Source organism: Opisthorchis viverrini (assembly GCF_000715545.1).
Source record: "Opisthorchis viverrini unplaced genomic scaffold opera_v5_129, whole genome shotgun sequence".
Lineage (NCBI taxonomy): Eukaryota > Metazoa > Platyhelminthes > Trematoda > Opisthorchiida > Opisthorchiidae > Opisthorchis > Opisthorchis viverrini.
The window spans coordinates 413,064-436,634 of record NW_008751783.1 but is presented as its reverse complement, the minus strand read 5'-3'; the positions used below and the strand labels follow the sequence as shown (position 1 = coordinate 436,634).

General features: G+C 46.6%; 2 protein-coding genes across 2 annotated transcripts in view; one reads left to right on the top strand and one right to left on the bottom strand.

The window, feature by feature from the left end:
• T265_13978 (hypothetical protein) overlaps window positions 1–4,453 on the top strand; it is a gene marked incomplete at both ends in the record, with an annotated part of 45,619 nt that extends 41,166 nt beyond the window's left edge. The window contains 2 exon segments of the mRNA XM_009171477.1: window positions 1,636–1,947; window positions 3,890–4,453. Of these exon segments, the coding sequence (XP_009169741.1) occupies window positions 1,636–1,947; window positions 3,890–4,453 (876 nt within the window).
• Window positions 4,454–16,112: 11,659 nt separating this feature from the next.
• Window positions 16,113–20,498, bottom strand: T265_06246 (hypothetical protein; the record flags this gene model as incomplete). The annotated part of the gene is made up of 4 exons (XM_009171456.1): window positions 16,113–16,228; window positions 18,554–18,644; window positions 18,979–19,139; window positions 20,399–20,498. 4 exons carry the CDS (start codon window positions 20,496–20,498, stop codon window positions 16,113–16,115), a joined length of 468 nt encoding a protein of 155 aa, XP_009169720.1.
• Window positions 20,499–23,571: the final 3,073 nt, after the last annotated feature.

The window sequence follows — 23,571 nt, the reverse complement described above, 5'->3', positions numbered from 1 at the left end:
TCCTCTACTCCCGTCATCCATGGAACTGGTAGTCCTACTAACACATTACCCTGCTGTTCACTTAGTTAGCCCCAGGCGCACAACAATAACGAGCGGCTTAGCATCTCTCCTTCGAGATGACAGTATTGCGTCTACTTGAACCGAAATTACGCCTACATGGAGCTCTGCCGACATCGTTCTATAGTGGTGACAACAAATGCCGTAGGTAGTTTTTTCAATGGCAACTTGTTCAGGACAAATCATCTTTCCAGCAATACGAACCAATACAACTTCATGAAATGATTGTATACGTTTGCAGGGGTGGATTGCACAGCTGGTCCACAGGGAATCTAGGCTTGTCATCCAGAGTCGTGGTATTTCGAGAAAATCTGTCCACAGCCGGGAGAACAATGATGACTGGCGTTCAGCGTACAGAGGCAATCAGCACGCGTACGGTAAACCTCCGTACAAACTCATAGTGTAAAGCACGATACTAAAAGCAGATAACCTTTCGGATCATGTCAAAGAAAGAAGTATGCCATATCTCCAATCGGAGGGTCCTACACGAAGTGCGACCTGAATTTTGTCGACGGCAGAGGAAAATCCCTCATTTGTAATACCGCTGTCGTTGTACAAAGAGCGCCTCTTGTTCCACTTGTGATGATATTCAAAATTTCCAGGTGTTTTCCTTGGCATGACACTATATATGACACATGAAAACCTTCGGGCAACCCGCTGACGGTTCCAACTGAAGCGTAAGGCGGCCTTTGTGCAGCACATTCAGCTATGGAACAGCATTAATGGTAGATTCAGCTGAGGCTTCTGTTAATACCATCTGAGTTTACAAATAAATGTTTGTCAACCCACATCCAGTTTGGTGTTGTGGTGCAAGGTAATTTGGCGAAAATTCGAAAGGATTAGATCAGCGTGGTGAGCTCCCAAAGGGGTGAAACCGGCAGTGAATTGTTCAGGAGTTTTCATCAATCTTACGAGTAGTGTCACGTTAATGGAACTAGTCAAGCAGGTTTGATGGGCGACGTTGTGATTCACTCACTGTATATCGCTGCTTCAAGCACCTACCTCCAAACCCAGTGTGACATCATCTGCTTCAGTCTCCCTGGGCTAACAACTGTTTGAAGATGGCAGCAACTCCACAATCAGGTTATCGAAAATATTTGGCTATTGTACAGCAGAACCAATGTTGTCCTGCAGAACCTAAAATGCATGTATACATCAACGAACAAGAAATTGTTCCTGTTGTCCCAAATACTCCTGTGAAAGTTCTTCGTTAGGACTGTACTATGCTGTCGCGATATAAACAGACAGTACAGCTGCATAGAGTTCTCGCGTGTTTTGTAGAGCCGACTCAGAAATGGTTGGGGATACAGAATCAAGAGACAGAGCATCAAAGCTTGAAATGCCTGACTGATAGTGTCACGAACCGTCCGACTTCACAAACAAGGTGGACGAGCATGTATTTTCCATTGGTGTATTCTGGCAACACGGTTGTTTCGAGCTTATCGTTGTTGTATAACTATCCTAACTCCTCGGAACTGACGTTTGTCAACGTTAATCATCTTGGATTTTATGGTGCTTATGTTCGTTGTTCTGCTTCTTCTGGAACCCAATTGGGTTTAGCCCTTTGTTGCTTTTCAGAAATCGATATCCGGAACCAGTCAATCTCTCAGTATGTCTGCAGGACACATGACCCCATCCTCTTCACAAGCCCCGAATCTAAACCCATCAGCCCGTCAACCCGGTCCATGCGGTTCCCTCCTGATCTCCAATTCCAGTACTCAGAATGTCCCCGCCTTTGCTATACCTGCTCAGTTTGCCCCATCCAGCCGTAACGTTCTCCCACCCACGACACAACGCCCACCGGAACCAGTTTTTCCCGTTCACTCAGTCTTGAACGGTACACGTGTGAATCTCCCTGCGGGGCAGCTTTTCACTACAACAGGACAACCTGTGTTTGTTATCACAAGACATATGAAAACAGCTTCCGGCAAGTCTTGCTGCTTATCTGTCTATTTCGATTTTCTGTAGACATCAGCTTCTTTTAGATTTTCCCACTCGACGGTTCGTTCATTCCACTTCATAGATACTATCCACAAACCGTGCTCTAAAACGTCGCACTCCAAAGGACGTTTCTCCTGGTCTTCCAAAGTTCTACCAAACCTGGTCCATCGCCACATATTCGTTTGCAATCCTTAAAATTCTCATCGTAATGTTGTGGGGTCGATTGACTGCTGCGCTTTCAGTTGCTGTGGTTAATACATCTGTCACAAAATCTCAGTGTAGGAGCTCCTGCTCGGTTGACGAGAATGGTTGGAAACCTGTTGATTACACGTACTTACGTTTCCGTTGAGATGTTCAAGACCACCCCAAAGAGGATGGCCACATTGTTTTATCACTTGTGAAGTAGTGCAGGATGCTATCAATGAGAACCCACTCCTGAACAGTTACACTCTAACTGCAACCAGAATATAAGAGCGCTTGAAGGAAAGAAACTCGAACTTTTTTTTAACGTACCGCGAACACAAAACTTTTTCGATCACCATTACACAGGTCCGTTCTGCTCGGACACAATCGCTTAGAAATTTTTGATCAGGTGGCTGTTGTTCTGTTCGCCAAACTTGACAGTGGGCTTGCAAACGTTTTCGTCACCATTAAGGGCCAGTACCAGTACGTGGTCAGATGGGTGACTCTTCCAGTACTATTTGTTTTTACAACTTGTTCTTACTTGATCTGTCATTTGAGGTATGGCCTTCGCGAAGCTTGATTGATTCATTTTTAATTTGCCTTGCGTTGCCGTTGACTCCTTTGCTTCTGAGTGGTTCGTTAAACGCCTTATTCCGATTAGCCCGTTTGCTCTTGTACTGTGTTTCAGTCTGTCCTCCCTTCATTTGGTTGGTACATTGGTTTGGCTTGAAAAGACGATGGTGTTCCTACGGAGGAGAATTTTAGTAGCTCAGGTAGCATAGATGGTCGTTGGTTTGTTCGCTGAGCTGGGCAATTTGATTGCAAACGTCTCATCAATCGAAGTGACATCATTAGTGCGTTGTTAGGGAGCGTGGAGCGTACCGATGGGTTGGTGATGACACGTTTGCAATCAAATCACCCAGCTCAACGAAAAAACAATGACCATGGTGTTCTTAGTTTCTTCATCGCGTAAAATAGTGTTGTAGCTAGGGCGTGTACTTCAAAAGGACAAAGCATACGGCGAGTAACGTTTAAAAAAGCACCGAGGCCTTCTTCTTAGAGGTCATCGCTTGCCGAGTCATCCCAACCAGCATACTTGGATGTTTGTTTCATTTTTGAAAGGCACGTTGGTCAGGTCCAATAGAAAAGAATGCCGTGCTAAACACACGTGAGGCCGATTGTTTTCGATACGCTGAGTAGGACCACCTAAATGTCATGGCAAATATATCGGTTGCCCCTCAATAAATTGTTCTCGGTACAGACTGTTTCTAGTTTATAGGTCTTCACTTTTCTGAACTACGGCAGTGAAGCATCAGTGCCAACACTGATGTTGCTGTCCTTGATGATGATGACTTTTCTGAACGAATTTTCACCGGTCAGCCGAACAGGTGAACAATATCTTTTACGATGCGATAAATCTCGCAACTTACCTCTGGAAAACACCTCGACAGATCTTTCCCAGGAAGGTTTGTTCCACACATCCTGCACCGTACCAACTTATTCTAATCCTGCGGATAGTTTTGCCTATGAAGTTCATGTTGTTCGCGACCGTTTTTCATGGTGATGAGTCACATGTTCTTACTAAATTAGTATCGTAGCCGTTCATTTCTCTTTTCCCAGTTAATCTTGATGATTGTCTTCGTGTGATTTTCCGGTTTTAATAAAAAGGGAGGTTTATTTTCATCAATTTTTTTCACTTATAGGTGAGGTGTACCAGCAGCGTTTCACACATCCAGTTGTCCCTCCTCCTGAGTTCACTCAGGTAGTGCATCGCCTTGCACGTCCCTCAGAACCCTCCTACCGCCCCACGATACCTACAGTCACGAGTTCTTTCTCCCCACACTCCAATGTGAGGATCATCTCATCACAAGTGTCGTCAGGCGAGTCTCGACTGCCTGTTCTGCGAATCCTGAGTCCGCACAAAGGCGTCCAACCGAAGTCGGTTGTCCCAACCATCCCTCAGATGCGTGGCCCAACGACCACTGTTCCAGCGCCTCGAATGGCACCCAGTCAGACAATACCAACCATTCGGATTGTAAATAGTGACACGGTACGCACGACTCCCATTCTACGACTAAGTTCTGCGGGTTCTCCCATCGCACGAGCACTTCAGGTTCCCAACCATGTGGCACCCACAACCAGCACCATTTTCCAACTGAATAGCATCCCTACAATTGCCCAGGGATCACCTCTCCCGAATGCGCACGTTACTCAGTCGTCTCGTACTACTTTTGATATCGCAACAAAGCACCCTGCCGCAGAGTCTCAATGATATTACGAATGTGACTGCATGTCTTACACTATCAAGAATGTATTTAAGCATTTTCTACCCCTTTCCAGCATTCTACGGTACTTCCGATCTTTGTATATAACCCGCCCAATGGTTCCCCCATGAGTTGTACACACAAGGTCCTTCAATTGACCCATACTCGTTTGCCTACTTATGATTTTTCCACTTGAAAGATTCGACCAATAGATGTCCGCTTTTTGTAGCAGCTTGTCCATCCGCGTACTTCGCTACTTATTGGGTTGTCTCCTGAATTCTGTTTGCCCTGTTCTACACTTTGGTCCTTGCTTTACGACATCATCCTGAGGGCTAGAGCGTCCTCTTCCTGAACTCATCAATAGGTATTAGCGTTACCATTCAAGAACTACGTTAGTGAAGAGTGAATGCTTTGGTGGATTTCAGCAGCCTGCGGAACGAACATTAAGATATAAATGGTTCACGATCCGAACCACCTCTTAAGGAAAAAATATCAGAATCTGACGTAATACGGATCACCGTGTCAGGAAGGATCGTAACTACCATTCCTACTCAGCTCTTGAAAGTCTGAGTTTCAAAACGAGTCAACTCTACAACCGTAGCTACTTCAAATCGCGATCCAAAGCAGGCCGCAAATTCCAACTAAATGAAGACGGACCGAATTTCTTCCCACCACATTCAAAATCACGGGTGGTGTCGTACTATATGATCAGATCATATTAGAATATTAGACTAATCAGTTTAACTCGTTGAGTAAACAAACTGTAGAACGGACTGAGGACACATGCGCCGCTAATCTACCGAACCTCAAATACCAGAAGATGCGTACCTAACTTCGTCAGATTTTCAAAGGTTTTAGAGTGCGAATGGAGGTTTATTAAGCATGGAGGAGGCCGATTGTGGTTCATTCAAGTTGTTGTGACTAGAGATAGATGGCTTGTTAACGTGCATTACTCACTAACATTTTACTTACCGGGCGTCCTGCAATTGTGTAATTCTTTTTAAAAGCTCAGAAACCCGGGGAGAATAACTTAGTACAGAGAAAAGGTCATGGAATGTGAAAATCTTGGTAGCACGATTAGCCCACCGTACCATCGTCATGTTTGATATCATATTGAAGTTTCTGTCTGCTGTCTGTTTTAGATATAATATCCTCGCACCTCAAATTTTCCGATGAGTTGCTGAGGACCTCTGCAGAACGAGCTAATGGTAAATTGTCAAACACACACTGCAAATTTCGAGGACAATTCTTCGATGAGGATGAAACCGCTAGTTATTAATATCAAAGGGGATAAGCTTCCCCCTTCCAACTGAGACCACCACCGCCCTCACAGTCCGTGAGGTTGGGTTTGGAAATGACTCCTGTCTTCTGAATGCAAATTTCTCTTGACAAAGACGAGTACAGACTCCGTGCACGAGGATTTCAATCGCATTACAGTCAAGCATGTTTCCGAAGAGGCCATGGACCTAGAAACGTTATTTCTATCTGCGTACCAGTACTTCGGTCGTGACTCTATAGGAAACGCGAAAAAATCGTAAATAGTTTCTGGATAGGCTCAAGGGGCCAACCAAAAATAATTACCTTTCTTTACTGGCTTCGTCATATGAATGCGCCTGTCACCAGTTAAACTGCTTTTCCTTGGGATTTGAATACTTCTTCGCAAGGCTCCACAAAGAGGCATTCAGTATAGACGCAATACACTACTCATAAGGTTGCTGAAGATTCTTCGACAGCCCACCACCGGTTTCGCCCTTTTTGGGGCTCATTAGGTGAGAGCAGTCCCCGAGTTCCCCTCATCACAAGCGAGAGATTCAGCTGGGTTCCAGGTGAGTCTCTCGCAAAGTTTACCGAGTCCACCCCTACTTTTCAGTCCCATTCCTGCACCACATGCGTCCCGCTTCCGATTGTGAGGTCCACCTGGGTCTTACAATGATGAAAATTTCAGGTATAGAGTTTGCTGTTTTCTTCCTGACTTTCTCAGGCGCTTTGTCTTTGCACTAGACTGTGTTGTGCGAAATTTCGAATCAGCGAGCACCCTAAACAACGACATCAACATGCGCTTATGTAGAAGAAAATATGAGCTGTCGTCTTCCAGTCTTCGAACATAGTGCGACCGTGTTACTGTCAAATGACGCCATGGTTAATACACTCCGTACGGGCATACGTACAGCGGATAAGCGCTGATCGCATGTTATCGGTTTGTTGAGCTATGGTATGAGTTCAGCGGTTCTAGTAAACGTGCATTACATTCAGTAAGGCAATGTCTACAACCAGTCGCACGCCGATCACGTAGCTGTAGACGGTCAACCGCAACAGACCGTTGTACTGCATCTCATTGTGAGGGGTAGTAATAATAGAGGCACTCACTCTTGACGTTTCGGCCCTATTAGAGGTTTGAATCAGTGATCCTAAAGATGACAGGCGAACCCACTTCATTTCGGCTCATCGCGTGTGCGAAATTTAATTGATGTCACCAAGTGTACCGCAGCACCCGAACCACTCAGTATACGTCCCGAATTAGCTGTGACAAAATCATCGAATAAACAACCGAACAGTTGGCTACAATGATCGTACTCATCTATGGTTGGGCGTATCCACTCCGACTGAATACTGCTATCAATTAACGGAGTATTCTGGCGTACGGCATGAGCTGTCAAGGATTTCAGATAGAGCCGTATAAAATCGCCAGTGAGTACCGGCCACATGCCTATGAAGTGAAACCATGGGAATAAGCCTGTACACTGCGAGACTCGCTACGGCATTCATTTCTTCATAACGATTGCGAAACCGGATACTGTCTTCAGTCAGCTACTCTTTCCAATAATTCTTGGTCCGCTCCATAAATACCGCTGACTGAATTATCCACTACTGGATGGTTGTGAAAAACCAAACACCAATTCTCGGTTTACTACTTTGTAGGTATGTTGGCAGCTTTAAGTACCTATTTCTGACCACTCCTGCTATGTCCGACTGTTGCAAGCTGCTTGTAAACGTATCCCCCGACCTAAATCTACCACTTAGATGTGGTGGTTGGGCTTGAGTCCTGTAATGCTTCAGCGGGCTACAGTGGCTGGAGCTTCGTTCCACTGGGTACAACCATGTCAGGGAGGCCATAGGAGGGCAGTCAGACCAAGAGTAGCGAGAACTCGTAATTTAAGTAATCATGCTACGAGGCAGTCTGGGGATAAAGTCATACTGCCCTCTGCGGTAGGAGTGTGGTGTTGAGGCGTTTCTCCAAGGCGGCCAGCACATCCATATTTATGGGAGCAGCCACGCTACCTTCCCCCGAGAAAGGACGGTTTGGAAAAGGTCGACCACAAAATCTGCACACTCCGATCACCTAACGGTTGACTGTAACCGCCGATGCACAAATCAATACGATCGATATAACTTTAAAGCCAAGTTTCTCATGTTGCTCAAAAGGCACCAGCCATGAGCAGCCGCATTAGGAGTGAGGCAGTAATGTGCCCTCGGAATGGGCCATCTTTTGCAGCCAAGCAGGTCAGACTATCGAGTCACAGGCTCCTGGAAGGGTCCTCAAAGAAAACCCCATTGCCTCACGAGTCGAACTTGTGACTCAGAGGATAGGGGGTGGGGCCCCGACCAAAAAAACCCTACATTCTCCCACCGATGCCCATCCAGAATCCCTTCCTATCACACAAGCAAACACTTCTGAGTCATGCGACTGTCAGTTACCTGACCGATGTGCCTTATGCAACTCGCTGCCTATTAATAATACGCAAAATAACACCTTACTAAATCCATGAGATGTTTTCAACGTAGGTACCTGCAAAGTCCGTAATTCATGCCCAACAGGCAAACGGACAATGCACGCTGGGGCCTTATACTCCTTTCAAACTGGTGTATGCTGTTTCCGAAATAAGCATACAAGACCCAACACGGTCATGCGTCCCAAAACGTCAAGGGCGAACTCAGCTCTTTCACGTTTCTCCCTCCATGTGTCCGGTGATACAGAAGCTATGACATGTGGAATATATGGCGTGGAAATCGCACCTAGCAACAGAGCTGAATCCGCATTGTCGGATTAGATTCCAGTAAGCAATCGTCCTTGCACCATCCGGTTATCCCGCTCAGTTAACCTCAATGCCTCCCGACATAAAAAACGGTGCCAGCATATGCCCTAACGAACTGCACTTCTGATACTGAAGAGGATACTTTGTATCGAAAGTTTCCGGCCTCATTCATCAAGCAAGGAATACACTGTAAGTCATGCGGATGGTATGATTGCATGGATTGGTCGTCTGACCTCGTTGGAATCACATCTGGGCGGTCGATTCGGAGTCCATGCTCGTCACACAGACAACAGAAAGCGACTCCTTCAGTCGTGTGCTGATCATCAACTGCTTCTGGGTAGCACGAACTTTCAGCGAAACGTCCGCATGGCGTAACCTGACAGCCACCAAATGCAAACCACCCGTGGTTCTAGTTGGACCACGTGACTATCAGCCTGGTAGAGAGCCACAATTCGAGACAGACGTTCCTTCTGAGGCACGATTAAGCAATGGTGCGAGCACATCTGACAGTCAGCTTCCCTTCAGGCCCTCACAAGTCAGCAAGAAGCTTGCCAATCCGTCATTTTCTGGAGACCCGTGTTGCTCAACAGTATCGATCTACCACAACTACCTTCCACAGTGAACCAACACTTTATTGATAGCGAGCAAACAGAATTTAAGCTTTATTCGCCCATCAGAAGTAATAAAGTACGAAATATCCGTGCTGAATCGTGAGAAGGCACCAGGACCGGACGGTCTTCTTCAAAGAAGACGAAGAACCCCTGGTGACTCATCTAACAAAGCATATTGGTGCGATATAGAGCGAAGAGGAAGTGTCCGCAGAATAGGGCATTTCGACAGTTATCCATATCTTCAAACACGGTATATGGACGCCGTGTGGAAACCACCGCGGCATCAGCCTGGTAGCTTTGGAACCGAAAGTTGACCGAATGCAGGGACGGACCCGAGAAAAACAAGCTGGACTGCGTCCTGCAAGAAACGTTCAGCTGTGGCACCCTTCCGCTGCCTAGCTGCCATGCCACCCAAAGGAAGCACGAGGGCTGGGATACTGCCAGGTTGCCCAAGCCTAGACGAGGAAAGTCGAGAGACAGAGGTCGAATTCAAACCACAGACCTTCCGGTCCGCGTTGCAACATGTATCGATCACATTTTCAGCATCTGACAGAATCTAGAACAGCGATACTCTTTCAAGCAACCGACAATGGTGGTGTTCCTTGACTTGGAATCTGCCTTCCACTCTGTGGACCACCAGGCACCGTGGCAATGTTTATGGAGCAATATGTTCCAGAAAATTCTTGTCCCCCCTTAAGGCGTTGTACGCCGACTCCCACGGACGGGTGAAGGTCTACTGGAAGTTCTCACCTGAGTTCACCATTTCAAGCAGTACTATTGACACAATTATGGAATGCTCACTACCAATTCCTAGTGCCTGTGAAACCAAAATGCCATCGAAGAATTCTCTTAAACGTATCGATCTGACACCACTGTAATGCAAATAACATTGAATAATTCAAATAATTCTGCCTCACGGTTTGGCATGTGCTTCACACCCGCAAAGTGCTGCTGTGAGACTGGGTGAGCTGAAACCTTGACCTTATGCTTGCGGATCAGCCGGTTGACGTAACAGACTAGTGTCTACCTGGGCAGTTGTGTCGGCCCCGGTAGTCTCGCGAAGGGTGCTATTCAAATCCAGATTGGGAAGGTCGGGTCCGCCTTCTTGAACTTGCATTACCTATGTCGAAAGCATGACACCAGCTTATCCGTCAAGAGTCGAGTTCGCAACGCTGCGATGCGTTCTATATTGTCTTACGGACCAGAAACCTGATAGATGCATGCTGGAGAGGCCAAAAAGATATTTAGTGTTTGATCATCGATGTCTTTGGAGCATCACCCGAGTCTGGTTGGAACACCGGATCAGTAATGCTGAAATATGTCGAATGGTTTCGGAATAACTAACTCGCTTGCAACAGATGAACTGATCACACCTAACAGGTTGTGCTGGATTAGTCACGTAATCCGTATCCCGGTCGATCGACTTCACCGGGCTTTATTCGCACAGCCACGTGAAGGGTGGAAACGGGCCAGGGGTGGTTAATCAATGACTTGGCGAAGTACGAAAGCCATTACCAACAAACTCAGCTGGGCTGGTCATTACGGCCTCCCTAGACGGGGACCACGAAACCAGACACATCAATTGTTAGAGACGTTGTCAAACATGAACCAGTCGCACCCTCAATGGCGCTCGTGTATCCAAGCTGTTACCTTCAATGCATAGCTCCCTCCCAATATTCCCGATTCAAAGTCCACCAACGTACAGACGCATCAATTGAATCAGCTACCGCCTCCAACGCGCAATTGTCTACCCCACCTCCCCAAATCCTCGGTGAACGAAACGGTGGCAGCTAAAACCATCGTACGGGAAGTTTGCGGTTTTTATGATTGAGGATGACGACTATGTCAACGTATCTCGCGTTAAGCCACCACCAAGTGACTAGTGCACTCACACTGGCTGGACAAGCTAATTCTAGGTTTAAATTTCAACTCAAGTATACTCCGTGAACGCTGGTGACTACAGTCATCTTGGAACACTCTCCGGAGATAAAAAAAATTACGGTTCTCAAGGACGGACTTTGGTCATTTTGAAAACATGACTAAAAGTGACGCACCAGTGGCGATTACCTTCAGACATTTAGAATCACGTGATTCCGGAAGTCGAAGCACTTATATAGTCTGGGGACCAAATCAGCGTACAACGAACAGTTGGAATTGACATTTTATATGCAAACCACGAATATGTACAAGGAATGTGGAGATGGAACCGTCAATTAAGGCCAAGTTCAGCTTTTACCGCTGAAAGCGCCTGCTGAAACGCCCAAGTGTTTTTTATGCGAGATCTTTTGCGACGCTTCTTCTTGACACCGCTTTTCAGCTTATGCTGGGTAGGACCAATAGTAGGCGTCCTGGTCTTCTTTTTGCATGAAAGAGGATTTGGTGCATTGGGGCGTTTCCTGCGTCGCTTAACTTCGACCTCGGTGCGGAGTCCAAACTGTTCTTCAAGAGCTTTGACCACGACACCCTGGAAAGGAAAATGATTATATCTCATACAGCTCTAGTCTATCTTTACAGCCCGAAGCGAAGTAAACTCCTTATATTCCATGAGCTCTGGAATGAAGCGACGTGACTTACATCTTCAGAATTACTCACGTACATGTAGCATAATGGGTTTTTTATGCGAGATCTTTTGCGACGCTTCTTCTTGACACCGCTTTTCAGCTTATGCTGGGTAGGACCAATAGTAGGCGTCCTGGTCTTCTTTTTGCATGAAAGAGGATTTGGTGCATTGGGGCGTTTCCTGCGTCGCTTAACTTCGACCTCGGTGCGGAGTCCAAACTGTTCTTCAAGAGCTTTGACCACGACACCCTGGAAAGGAAAATGATTATATCTCATACAGCTCTAGTCTATCTTTACAGCCCGAAGCGAAGTAAACTCCTTATATTCCATGAGCTCTGGAATGAAGCGACGTGACTTACATCTTCAGAATTACTCACATACATGTAGCATAATGGCTAATGACATTTTTTTCAAGAAAATCAAGCAGGTTTAGAAGTAACCACATACCTCTCCGAAAGCAGCTGAGTTTTCCAGCAAACGGGTCACGCGGACTGTGCTTCTTAGGCTGGACTCACGCATGGAGCAGTGCCTGTATGAAACAGCTTAACATGCCTGCAGTCCATTTCCTACGTACTCACATAGAAACTACATCCAACAGTCGTCAATGAAATGTGGAAAAATACGGCAATTGATCCAGTCTTCCGTGGATTATGATTAAAGCTTGCTGTGACACGGTACTTCTAACTTAATAAATTTCTCCTGGAAATTGGTGCAGCACCTCAAACGCGCTCCAGTTTTGTGATAATGCTTCACTATCGCACATGAAAAATCGCAGGTGGGTAACATAACACACTGCTCATGAGGTTGATGAAAACCCTTCGAAGGCCCACTACGGGTTTCGCCCTTCTTGGTACTCACCAACATGACCTACTCCCCTGAATTTCAATCAAATTTATGCTCACTTTGAATACCAAACTACACATTAGTCAGCTGAAGAATACCATTGCCTGGGTCTTCGATAACACCTACTTAACTAAATAATAATAACGAATAATGACAAATAATTAATTCGTCAAACGAACTATTGATATTAACAGGGAGTAAAAGCCACTAACCTCTTGTTGTGTCACCGCAACGGATTTCTGTGCCTTCTCCAACAAAATTTCTGACACAGCCACCGGCGCAGGTTCTAGATTGAATCGCGAGTGGGCCACATAAAAAATTGGCATCCCTGGAACAAGGCGGGCGTAAGCTTGTATAGAGTCATCGTTGGAAGCCACTCCAAACAGAAGACTTCGACCATCACATCGCGTCCCCTTGTTAGCCGTTCGAATTCGCTTCCTGATGCACCATGGCGCGCTTTTTGATGGGTCGAATGGATGCTTACACTTCAAAACTTTGAACTGACGGAGAACATTGAGAGTTCCGTGGAAAAATTCCTCAAGTGCTTCGCACTCGCTGATGACACACGAAGATGTCACAAGTTTCACAGGTATCTTTAAGGAACTTGCGAATTGGTCTTTGATGCACAGCTTGTTCAACAGCGCCTGGCAAGCAAATGTGTTGTCTACGAATATTTCCAAGGGATCAAGATTAAGTCCAAACTGCTGGGAGTACACATCCAAAAGTCTCTTGTAGCCTTTCAACCGTTTGATTTTCATCTTCACTGAAAGCGAAATGGTCGTTCGATTCAATCTCAGATGACGCAAATAAAGTAAAAAATATTTTGATTCCTGGAATTAATTGACCGTCGCATATCCACAGCCGCACAGGAGCGAATGCGCTTGAGATTAAAAATCACGCTGAGACGGTCTTGTGTTTCGTTTGGCGGCATTCATAAAAATCTACGAACAATTTACCTTCAGGAACACCTTCGACGGATCGTTTATCACAGCTTATGGCAGAAGATAGCGTAGAAGAAGCAGCACGGAAAAACAAATAATAACAGAACAGAGAATCGAGGATTAGACACAACAGCGCCCGTGATCGTATGATACCATCATGTCTATGAGTGTCTCTAAGCGTTGTGCTGGGTGTGTAATACTCAACCCCGCAGACGACATGCACCAGTGATGTTGGGATCCCTCGTTTTGATTTTCACGCTCCGTCTTCAACTTAAGCTTCGCGGTAAATTCCAGTAAACATGGCAGGGCGAGGCAATCGATCGTACGCGGAGCAACATGGGCGAGTGGACCTAGTTACTGCAGCCGAATCAACTCATCAATGGGACAAAGCAGCTGATTTGTTGTTAAAAACACTCGTTGCACACCAGCATTCTTAATTCGATGTTTCTGTGATTTATGTGCAGTGCGTAGGGTAGCCAGGCATAACAACCATATAACAACGCTGGATGTGTTGACGACCCCGCCTTTTGTTAACAAATTAATGTAATGTCGACTTCAGAAGTGCCTAAGTTGAACGAAAGCAGAACGGGCTCTAGATAATCTAGAATTCAGTTCCTGAACGATGCTACTATTCGAAGTGATACAACTATCTAGATGGGTGAGTCTATTCAACACGAGCACATTTGGTGATACAATTTAGTGACAGGGTTCTGCACGTTAGGGATGCAAGTAGCATGCTAAATAGTACGACATAGTTATTTGAACCCCATATTCCAGGTCTTCGAAATTTTCCCCGGAAAGAGGACTCATGTCAAGCAGAAGTCATAGCGGGTGTTCTTTCGGTGATTAATTTGGTTAGCAATTCGAAAAGCAAGGGTAACAAAGGAGAGCTATTGGTGATGAAGAGACTGAGTCCATCACGAAAATACTGGACCTTACCGCGGTGTGACGGTCTGTGTACCAATTGAACTACACTGGAGGGTGTCCGCGCAACACTCAGTCTCTCATATCAGGTTGGTCACTTGGTAAAGTTCTGACGAACAATCTTCTGGCCTACCACGTTGGGGGTTGGAACATGTGTGGCGACTTGTTCCGTAGAAATGGAAATAAACTTGCATTTCCGGCCGGTTAGGATTTTGAGCCGAAAACCTTGGTTGAGGACCCTAATCATCTTCCTCGTGCTTCCTTTGGATGACATGGCAGCTAGGCACCGAAAGAGTGCCGCAGCTGAACTAATCGTCCTCCTGTCTAAGTGTGAGCGAGATGGCTCAAGTGGTTAGAGCGCGAGTTTACTGACCGGAAGGTCCGTGGTTCGAACCCGACCTATGCAGTATTTCAGCCCTCGTGCTTGCTTCGGCAACCTGGCAGTATTTCAGCCCTCGTGCTTCCCCCGGGAAGTGGGCGCCCTGGTGGTATCCCGGCCCTCGTACAACCATGACATACACAACTAACAATACTCTCATGCCACCATCAGCAGTCGCGTGGTGCCATCAGCCGGGTCGCCCTACTTGCTGCATACAGCAGGGTGAGTTAGCGAAAACATGCTACTGCAGACACCTACCTTCTTACACTTTATCGTTTTCCGTCTTTCACGCTCCCCCGCCCAAGTTTGAATACTTTCTCCACAGGTCCCAGCACTAGGACTGACCGTCTTGCTCGCCCTGCATTACACTTAGCTGCAGCTTCTGTATGTCCGAGTTCAGTCACAAACCTGAACACTTCGAAGTCTGTTTTAAGGCCCCAAAAGCCTGTCTACCCAGCTGCCTTTAATGTTCGCACACTGAAGCAAACAGGTCGACACGTGGCTCCTACTGGTACGCTGGATTCCCTCTGCATTGATGTATGCTGTCTGTCTGTCTGTCGTTTTTTTACCGCTGATGCCTCAGAGGCGTAACTGGCTTTGGGTGGCGTCAACGGATTAGCAAAGAATCGATTAGAAAACAGGTATCGTGCGTCTGGTACTTCAGTAGCGGAAAACCATCGACTTCAATTGCCTAGTCCTGTTCTACGCTATTGTTGCCCTCCGCGCCTGCTCTAGAATAGCGCAAACCGGGGAGATGGGCAACATATGACCTCGAAGAAGAGTGTAAAAGAGATTACGAAGGGTTTGGATGTTGTTGGTGTTGTACGCCGTCCAGGATGGGGTACCCGTGACGCTGCGCGCTCTTAGCTGAAGACATTGCAAGAAATGGCGTTCATGCTGTCGGTTTCTTTTCAGATTGTCTGATTGAACGCTTGCATATGTAAGCACCTCAGAATGATGGACACACGCCAGCACCATGTCCTCCACCGGCCACGCATCCACTCTTTTCTCTTCTTTTTACGTCAAGGCTTTAAACACAATTAGATGAAGTTTATGGCTGTACAGCAATCAAGCATCAGTGTAAACACTGATGTTGCTGTCTCCGCTTACGATGATGATGATTATCACCACACATCGGTCACGACATCGTGCCACTATTCGGGTCACCTTACTCGCTGCATACAGCGGGGTGGGTAAGCGGAAACAGGCTGGTGCTGACGTTTCTTCTTTTTCACATATTCTTCTTTCACCCCTTCCTCACCCCATGGCCAGAGATACCTCCGTCTCTGTTAACCGTTCTGCTCTTTCCAAAACGCATTCACAACAGGGTGTGTTCAGAATTTCGTGAATATCATGCACAGTTTGTATTCCCATACTTATGGGTGCGTGCGAGTGTATGGGGACATGAATTCATGGATAAATACACAGGATGGGGGTTTCGCCCAAGTTTCCCGGGTCGGTTTGTTCTTGTCGTTCAGCGGCCGACGTTCACCTGAAAGGCACAAGTGAAAAAAGGATGTGGCGCTGGACAGTAAGCTTGCCAGCGCGAGGACTTGCATAAAAAAGTCTAATGGTGCTTTGAACTGGGGTTTAGATGGAGCGTGCACGTGGTTATTCCATGCAGCAACTACCCAAAATGAGAAAAATTTTGCCTCATGAAAATGCGCGTTCTGAGCTGGAAAATCTTATCATGTCATCGCCGTGTTTGCTGGGTCAACAGTGAAAACCCTGTTGGCCAAGCCTTGTTCAAACAGGACACGAGTAAGACGTAGGTCCCCTCGGAGGCGACGATACTCCAGGGGAAAGAGGTCAAGCACCATGAGACGCGTTTAATAGTCCATGGACTTACGGCCAACAACCATTTTCGTAGCAGCTCGCTGGACATGCCCAATGACGGTTACGTCTTTCGCCCTAGGCAGACAACTTGGTTGACATATTCAAGAAGCCGTCTGACGTAGGCCCCTTAAAGGATTTGGAAGTCCTTGCGAGTAATACGGGAGAACGTGCGCCGAATGGTTCTTAGGCAGCGAATGTCTTTTGGGCCGATTTCTCATAGCGCAATCAGAAGGACGTTTGAATAGAGTCAGATACCCAAATATTTCCGGCATCTATCCTCGTTGTCTTCTGGTCGATTTTCACCATGCGTGACAAAGGAAGTTGCTGGGTCTCCTCTGAAAGACATATGGAGGCCTTTTTTTCATTCAGAGGAAGGTGCCAGTCTAACAACCATCGCAGTGTAAACTATGCCCTTGAAAGACAAACCAACGTCAAGTCGGCATCCTGGGTGTCGGTGGTCGGCAAAAGCCGACCTGGCCTTCCCGATTCGAAGTAATCTCATATCCAGTCAGTTCACCTAAACATACAACTGTCAGATGAACAAATTTACCTTCCATATTGATTGGCTCGTCTGCAAGCATGAGTTGTGGGATTGACCCTAACAGAATCAAAAGCAGCTTCCAGGTCAAGAATTACCACAGTTGGACGTTTGGAGGAGTGGCGCTGCTCAAATATTCATCTAACTGTAGAGATATGTTCGATGCATCCTCAGCTATGACGAAACCCAGATTAATTCAAACGAATTGTGTAAAATAAAGCCACAGAGCACCTTAAATGGCACCAAGGTTTCAACACGACGTTTCTGTACCATTTTTGAGACCTGGGGTGGCGGTCGAAGGGATCTATTCGGCTGCTATTGTTTTTGCTCCAAGTTTTCTGTACTATGCTAGTCAGACTGTTCACCGCAGTACCTTCTTCAAAGTTTGCGGGGTACAGACCATAGAAAAAAGTCGTGGTCCTTGTGGAATAGGGCGCAAATTGACGAATAAGGCAAAAATTTTAAGTTTAAATTTTTGGAAAATAAAATTAGCAGTAATTAGAAAATTAAATGGTTTTGGGGGATGGTGATATCCCCAACACCTCTCTTTGAGTGTGGTGTAGCGTGGCTGTATTTGATCAATCTGGAAAGGATCCGTTTTACTTAAGCGGCGATCGGTGCATCTTCTTGGGAGAAAATTCTGGGTTATATGTGGGGTTGAATGGGCTACCACTGATTTAAACAACTGGTTGAGTATAATAGCTAAAACGGGACGCGGCTGTTCCGTGTAGCAAAAATGGTAACCGGCCTTAAATTCGTGGACTACGAAACGCCTCACGCGGTGCTTGACTTTTTTACTCTGGAGTATCGTAACCTCCGAGGGGGCCTAATTCCCACTTATGCCCTGTTTGAACAACGCTTCGCCAAAAGTACTTCCACCGTTGACTCAGCAAACACACGTCAGAGGCATGGTAAGATTCTCAAGCTCAGAGCGCACACTTCCGTCAGGCCAAACACTTTCTCATTTCGGGTAGTTGCTATGTGGACTAACCTTCCTTTGAAAGTTATCTTCGCTGCATCTAAAGCCCAGTTCAAAGCATCATCAGGCTTTTTTATGCGAGTCCCCGTGTGTGCAAGCTTACGGTCCCGCGCTGAGAGCTTAAATAGCACTTGTGCCTTTCAGGGGAGCGGCGGCCGCTGAACGACAAGAAAAAAACGACTCGGCGACTTGGGCGAAAGCCACGATCGTGTGAATCAATCCATGCATCGATTCTCCATCTCGTGGGCCTTCGAAATCCACCAGAGTTCTCTGTCATTATTCGAGCTCCTGATCATCCAGTGTTTGGGGGCCTGTGTGCACCAGCCTAGTCGCTAGTTCCTGGTATAGCCTTTCTGGCAGCAATCAGATCTGCTGATTTCGAAATCGTATGGTGCATATTTGGTCGAGTCAGACTGTCTTGGCAAATATTTTCGAAAGCTGGGAGCATTGCTTCTTTAACTCACCTTCATTGGAACTTTGATCAATCTTCTTCATCCGCATGACCGTCTGTTCACAGCAGCTTTGTAGCCAGCTCAGCTTCATACTCTTCAGCCACTAAAACTTGTCGGAGATGATGAATGGCGCTGTTCTCCCCTTGCATCTGTAACGTTGACGGAAAGCGAAGTGCTAACCTGGCTCGTACGTGACCAGAGTCAACTTGTCTATCATAGAAAGGGACAACAATAATTAGGTGAGGCTGTCCATCGGTAACTGGTATCTACGTGGTCTACTTGAGTCTACCACCCTGGTGCGGCTGGTGGTTTCCAAGTAACTGCATATGAGTGTTTTATTTAAGACGACTTCGCTCGTTAGCAACTAACGATGATTAGCAATCAACTGAACAGTCAGTCATCATTATCCGTACGCTCAGTACCAACTGCAAATTTACCACTGAACTGTGCTTCTTTTGATATTGTCGTCCAAAATGCGCATTCATATCACACGCCAAGATTGTAATATCCGTCCTTCTTGCTAGCCAAAGCATTCCTGGAAGATCTTGACAACGCTTGTCTTCCCCAGTCCCAGAACCGGGGTCTGTCGGGGCATATGCTGATACAAGAAATAAGCACAGTTTACCGAAACCTTATACTACGAAATTCGGTCCATCAGGCCCATCAGAGAATCAGACTCGCCAGAACCAGGCCCGCCGGAGCTGGATCAATCATCGCTTCGAGACAATTGCTGGAACTGTGCCACTCCTCCTTACAACAAACAGTGTTTGTATTCCTCGATCTTAAGTCTTCTTTGGACTCCGCTGGCTGTCAGAAACTGTAGCTGTCTGGCAGTGCCTTGTAATTTATAAAGGTGCTGCGTGCCTCCTCTCGTAAACGGGTAACCGATATGCGTTTGAGTTTTCTCTACTTGTTTTTAACATCTGTCGGGTCGAAGCGAACGAAAACATTCAGCAGACCAACGATATTCCCCTCTTTGATGAGACCCCTCGATCGCCCTCCACTGCTTCCTCCAGTTGGGGCTGGGAAGACGTCGCATGTGTCGTGTCATCGGCGAATACAGTTATCTTAATCGAGGTAATCATGGTGGTCACCGGTGACAGGAATATCCTCAGTGGTAGAGATGGAGGAAGGCTAAGTAATCACAGACTGACTGACGGGTTGGTCACGCCTTAACGACCAAACTATTGCTGGAGTACCATGAATGTGAACTTGAGTTAAGTCCAGGATCATCAGAATAATTGCTAAATTATTTGAATTTTCGGATGCCAAACCAAATCATTTACGGAGGCGAGTGAGACCCGACTAGTTAGAATGAAACAACAAATAGACGTTGAATGGTCATACATGTGTTCATGTGCAAAAAAGTCGGCCGAAAGTCGGTCGTCGAACCGAATGGTATGCCAGCAGTGAGCGGTACTATCCCTTGATGCTACAAAATCCACTTCAGGTCGTCGAACCGAATGGTATGCCAGCAGTGAGGCAGTCTACCATGAAGTCTGCATTACCAAAAGGAAATCCACGTTAACTTCAGTGTCAGAGTAATGCATGGGCAGAACTGTCAGCATGGGTAGGCTTCATTCGAAAGAGGGTGCATGATCGACAGGAAAACGTAAAGGTACTTTAAAATACCGTGGAGATGAGTGGCGCAACACAATGAAAACCCCTTGGTCATTAGCATACGAGAAAGCATGTACGCGGCTGTGGTTGCCCTAATTATATTTATGATGCCAAATAAGAGCTCTGCATGGTCCATGGTAACGTCGCAAAGAAGGCCATTATCAGTTGAGACTGGCGAACGCCGAGAGACGGTTGAGAAAGATGAAGAGCACAGGAGCGTTGGATCGGTACACTTACTGGCATTGGTTTTGTCTGACTCGGCAAACTCTACACAAAGTAAATGAAGCGTTTTGTTCAAAATTAACTCCGCCCGCAGTGATCTGTCTTTCATTATCATTCCGCAAAAGCGAAATACAACGACTGAAAATGTCTTATTCGGATTTACGCTAGAATGGGTGTTATAAATAAATGCTTCCGGTCTCCGAGGGACATTTGATGAGACAATTGACAACCGGGCGATAAGTGTTCGTCTCAGTGTAAGCACAACACTGCATGTCTTGGAATAACTTTGAAGCAAACTGTGGCGATGGAAGGTGTGGGACGGTTGAACCGAGGGCACACTTCGCTGTAACTTCCTAAGGCCATCGATTAAAAGGGATGGTAAAACTATGTACATAAAGGAAGTCGACAGAGGTGAAAAAGGCCCTACAATCTCCAAGTATGTATAAATCTGCCGTGGTGCGGATGCCCATGATGGAAATGATGCGCTGTTTGCGGGTGATATGTCTTCAACCATTATCTAGTATCCCTCACAGCATTTGGTAAAGCGAAACACTCATTCACGTTTTCATGTACAGTGAGGGTGATGGTAACCAAAAACTTCCCTTTCGTGATTCATCGGAAGAGTTCCTGGATTGTCGGAAGGTGGTACCGAAACAGGGCAGGAGAGCGGATCTCCCATGAGTGGCCGATGGAACAACGGTCGTTCCCTCTGGGGGTTGTCTAGTTCCTAGCCTACGGTAGATTTCAACCTCAACGAATTTCGGAAGCCAGCATTGAGTTACGCGGCAAGATCACTAGCTAGTTTGATAAACACTGCCAGCGGAAAACTGGAATCTTGGACTAAAATGAAGGGATTTTCATGAGGAGCATTCCCTGAAGCGCTACAACTGTGGCAACTGACAAGCAAAACCATTGAGGGATGAGATTCCAGATTTTTGAATAAAACGAGGTCTGTCAGGTGGCGCCGAATGCAGATAGGACACAAGCAGTAAAACGGAAGGGACGAGATCTTGCTTGGGGACTCATTAGTAAAGTGGCTATGTCTGCGCAATGTGGAGCCCAGGAACAATGGTGGTTTCCGCAGATTTGAGGATATATCATTCCACAAAATCGTTGTTTCTTTTGTATGGAAGTGATTCTGAAGCTATTAGTAGGAAGTCTAGGGAAATGAAAAGGCGTTTAGCAGAAACAAACCTAATGCTATAACGCTCTAGGCGTGCGGCAAGCTGGCGCGGGTCGATTCATTAGTCTTTCACAGTGCTACCGGCGAACAGAGTGTCAGAAATAGGAAATAAGTAAAGTCCTGACTTCGAAGAAATGGATCGATAAACGTATGGACGGTTTGGGAGGCATTGACTCTCCCGAAAGACATGATAACGAATACCCGCGGGTCGAAATTAACGGTTTCCACAGTGATGTCTTTGGAACGCAACCACCTTAATTCAGGTGTAGTTCGTCATACATGGGCAACACACCGCTGTCTTTGGCTGCAAAAGGTGCAGCTCTAAAGCATCCAACTAGCTCCATGTTACGTTTAGGTGGGAATTCCTGATGGACTGAAATACACGACAGGCGATTAAATCCATCAGTGCTTTCTGTGGGTTTATTCGTGCTGAGTGCTCTCTGGTTGAGGGGGCAAACCCACACTTCATCGGTTGGAATGAACCCAATGACTTCTGCAGTACTGTAGTTACGCTATTTGCTCAGCTTAGTTCTCGGTCTGAGCCTCCCGAGGTAGCGTTCGCGCCAAAACAGCCACCAAAGATGTACAAGGTATATGAACGCCCAAAACGAAGTAAGGAACACTTGTACAATGCTTCATATATGTAGCTTAGGCGGCAATAGTTTTCTGGAAATTCTGACGCCATCTGGATGCACCGTTGGCAAACGGCATCCGACCTAAACTTGGTCGTGATTGGCTATTGGGTCTAGCCTTTCGACCAACCAGCTGTCGGCTTGCAACCGGACCGGCAAGCGTCCTAAATTCTTGGCCAGTCTTGCGTGGGATGGGCTTCTCGGCCGTAGCAGCACCTCAGTGCGGACAGTAAACCGGGATCTATGTCGAATTCTGCCCAACACATACCCCTTGAAATTTGTTGACGTAGCATCGAAGCCGAGGGTTCACTTGCAGCGGCCTCATTGGTTTGCGGATCCTGTCTGTCCAGCGTCGCAGTTGTAATCCGTGCTCAGGCTATGCCTCCGACGAAGCGGCTGATTGATTTTCTGGGATGCTGCTGAGTGTAAAAGTGTCCAGAAGCATTTCTAGACTCAACCCACTCGGTCCTGTGGGCAGGATCTGTGTAAAAGTCGGCCGAATTTGGTTTGTGTGGCGCGGATTCACGGATTGATACACAGGATCGTGCTTTAAACGGGTTCCAGAAGGAGCGTGGACAACCGTCGGAGGAAGGTCATTCCACGCAGCTACTACCCGAAATTAGAAAAAATTTTGTTCAATGAATGTGTGTGCCCTGAGCTTGAAAAGTTTCTTACTATGTCCCCGCCGGGTGTTTGCTGGGTCAACGGTGAATAGCCTGTTTGCAAAGATTTGTTCCAACAGGGCGTAAGTAATTGTTAGGTCATCTCGGGGTCGACGGTACTCCAGGGAAAGAGATCAAGCATCACGAGACGCGTTTCGTAATCCACGGATTTGAGGCCGGCAACCATTCTCGTGGCGGCCCGCTGGACACGCCCAATGAGGGTGACGTCTTTCTTACGTCCTGAGTAGACAACTTGGTTGGCGTACTCCAGGAGCGGTCTGACGCAGGCCCCATAGATTATTTGGAAGTCCACGCGAGTAATACGGGAGAAGATGTTTCGGATCATCCGTAAAATGGCGAATGCCTTTTGGGCCGATTTCCCATGGTGTAGTGAGAAGGACAAATTTGAGGAGACCCAGATGCCGAAATCTTTTTTGGCATTTATCCTCATGATGTTTTCTGGTCCTCTTTTCACCATGCATAACAAAGTCATTCACTGAATCCCCTCCAAACGACACATGGACGCACTTTTCATCATTCAGAGGAAGGTGCCAGACCAACAACCACTGCTTGGCAGCGTCTACATCCATTTGGAGGGCACTGGCATTGGAACTCCAGGATTTCAAGTCGTCCGCAAAAAGTAAACATGGACTCGCGAGAATGTCTGGGAGGTCGTTGACGTAGATCAGAAACAGGAGTGGTCCTAAGACG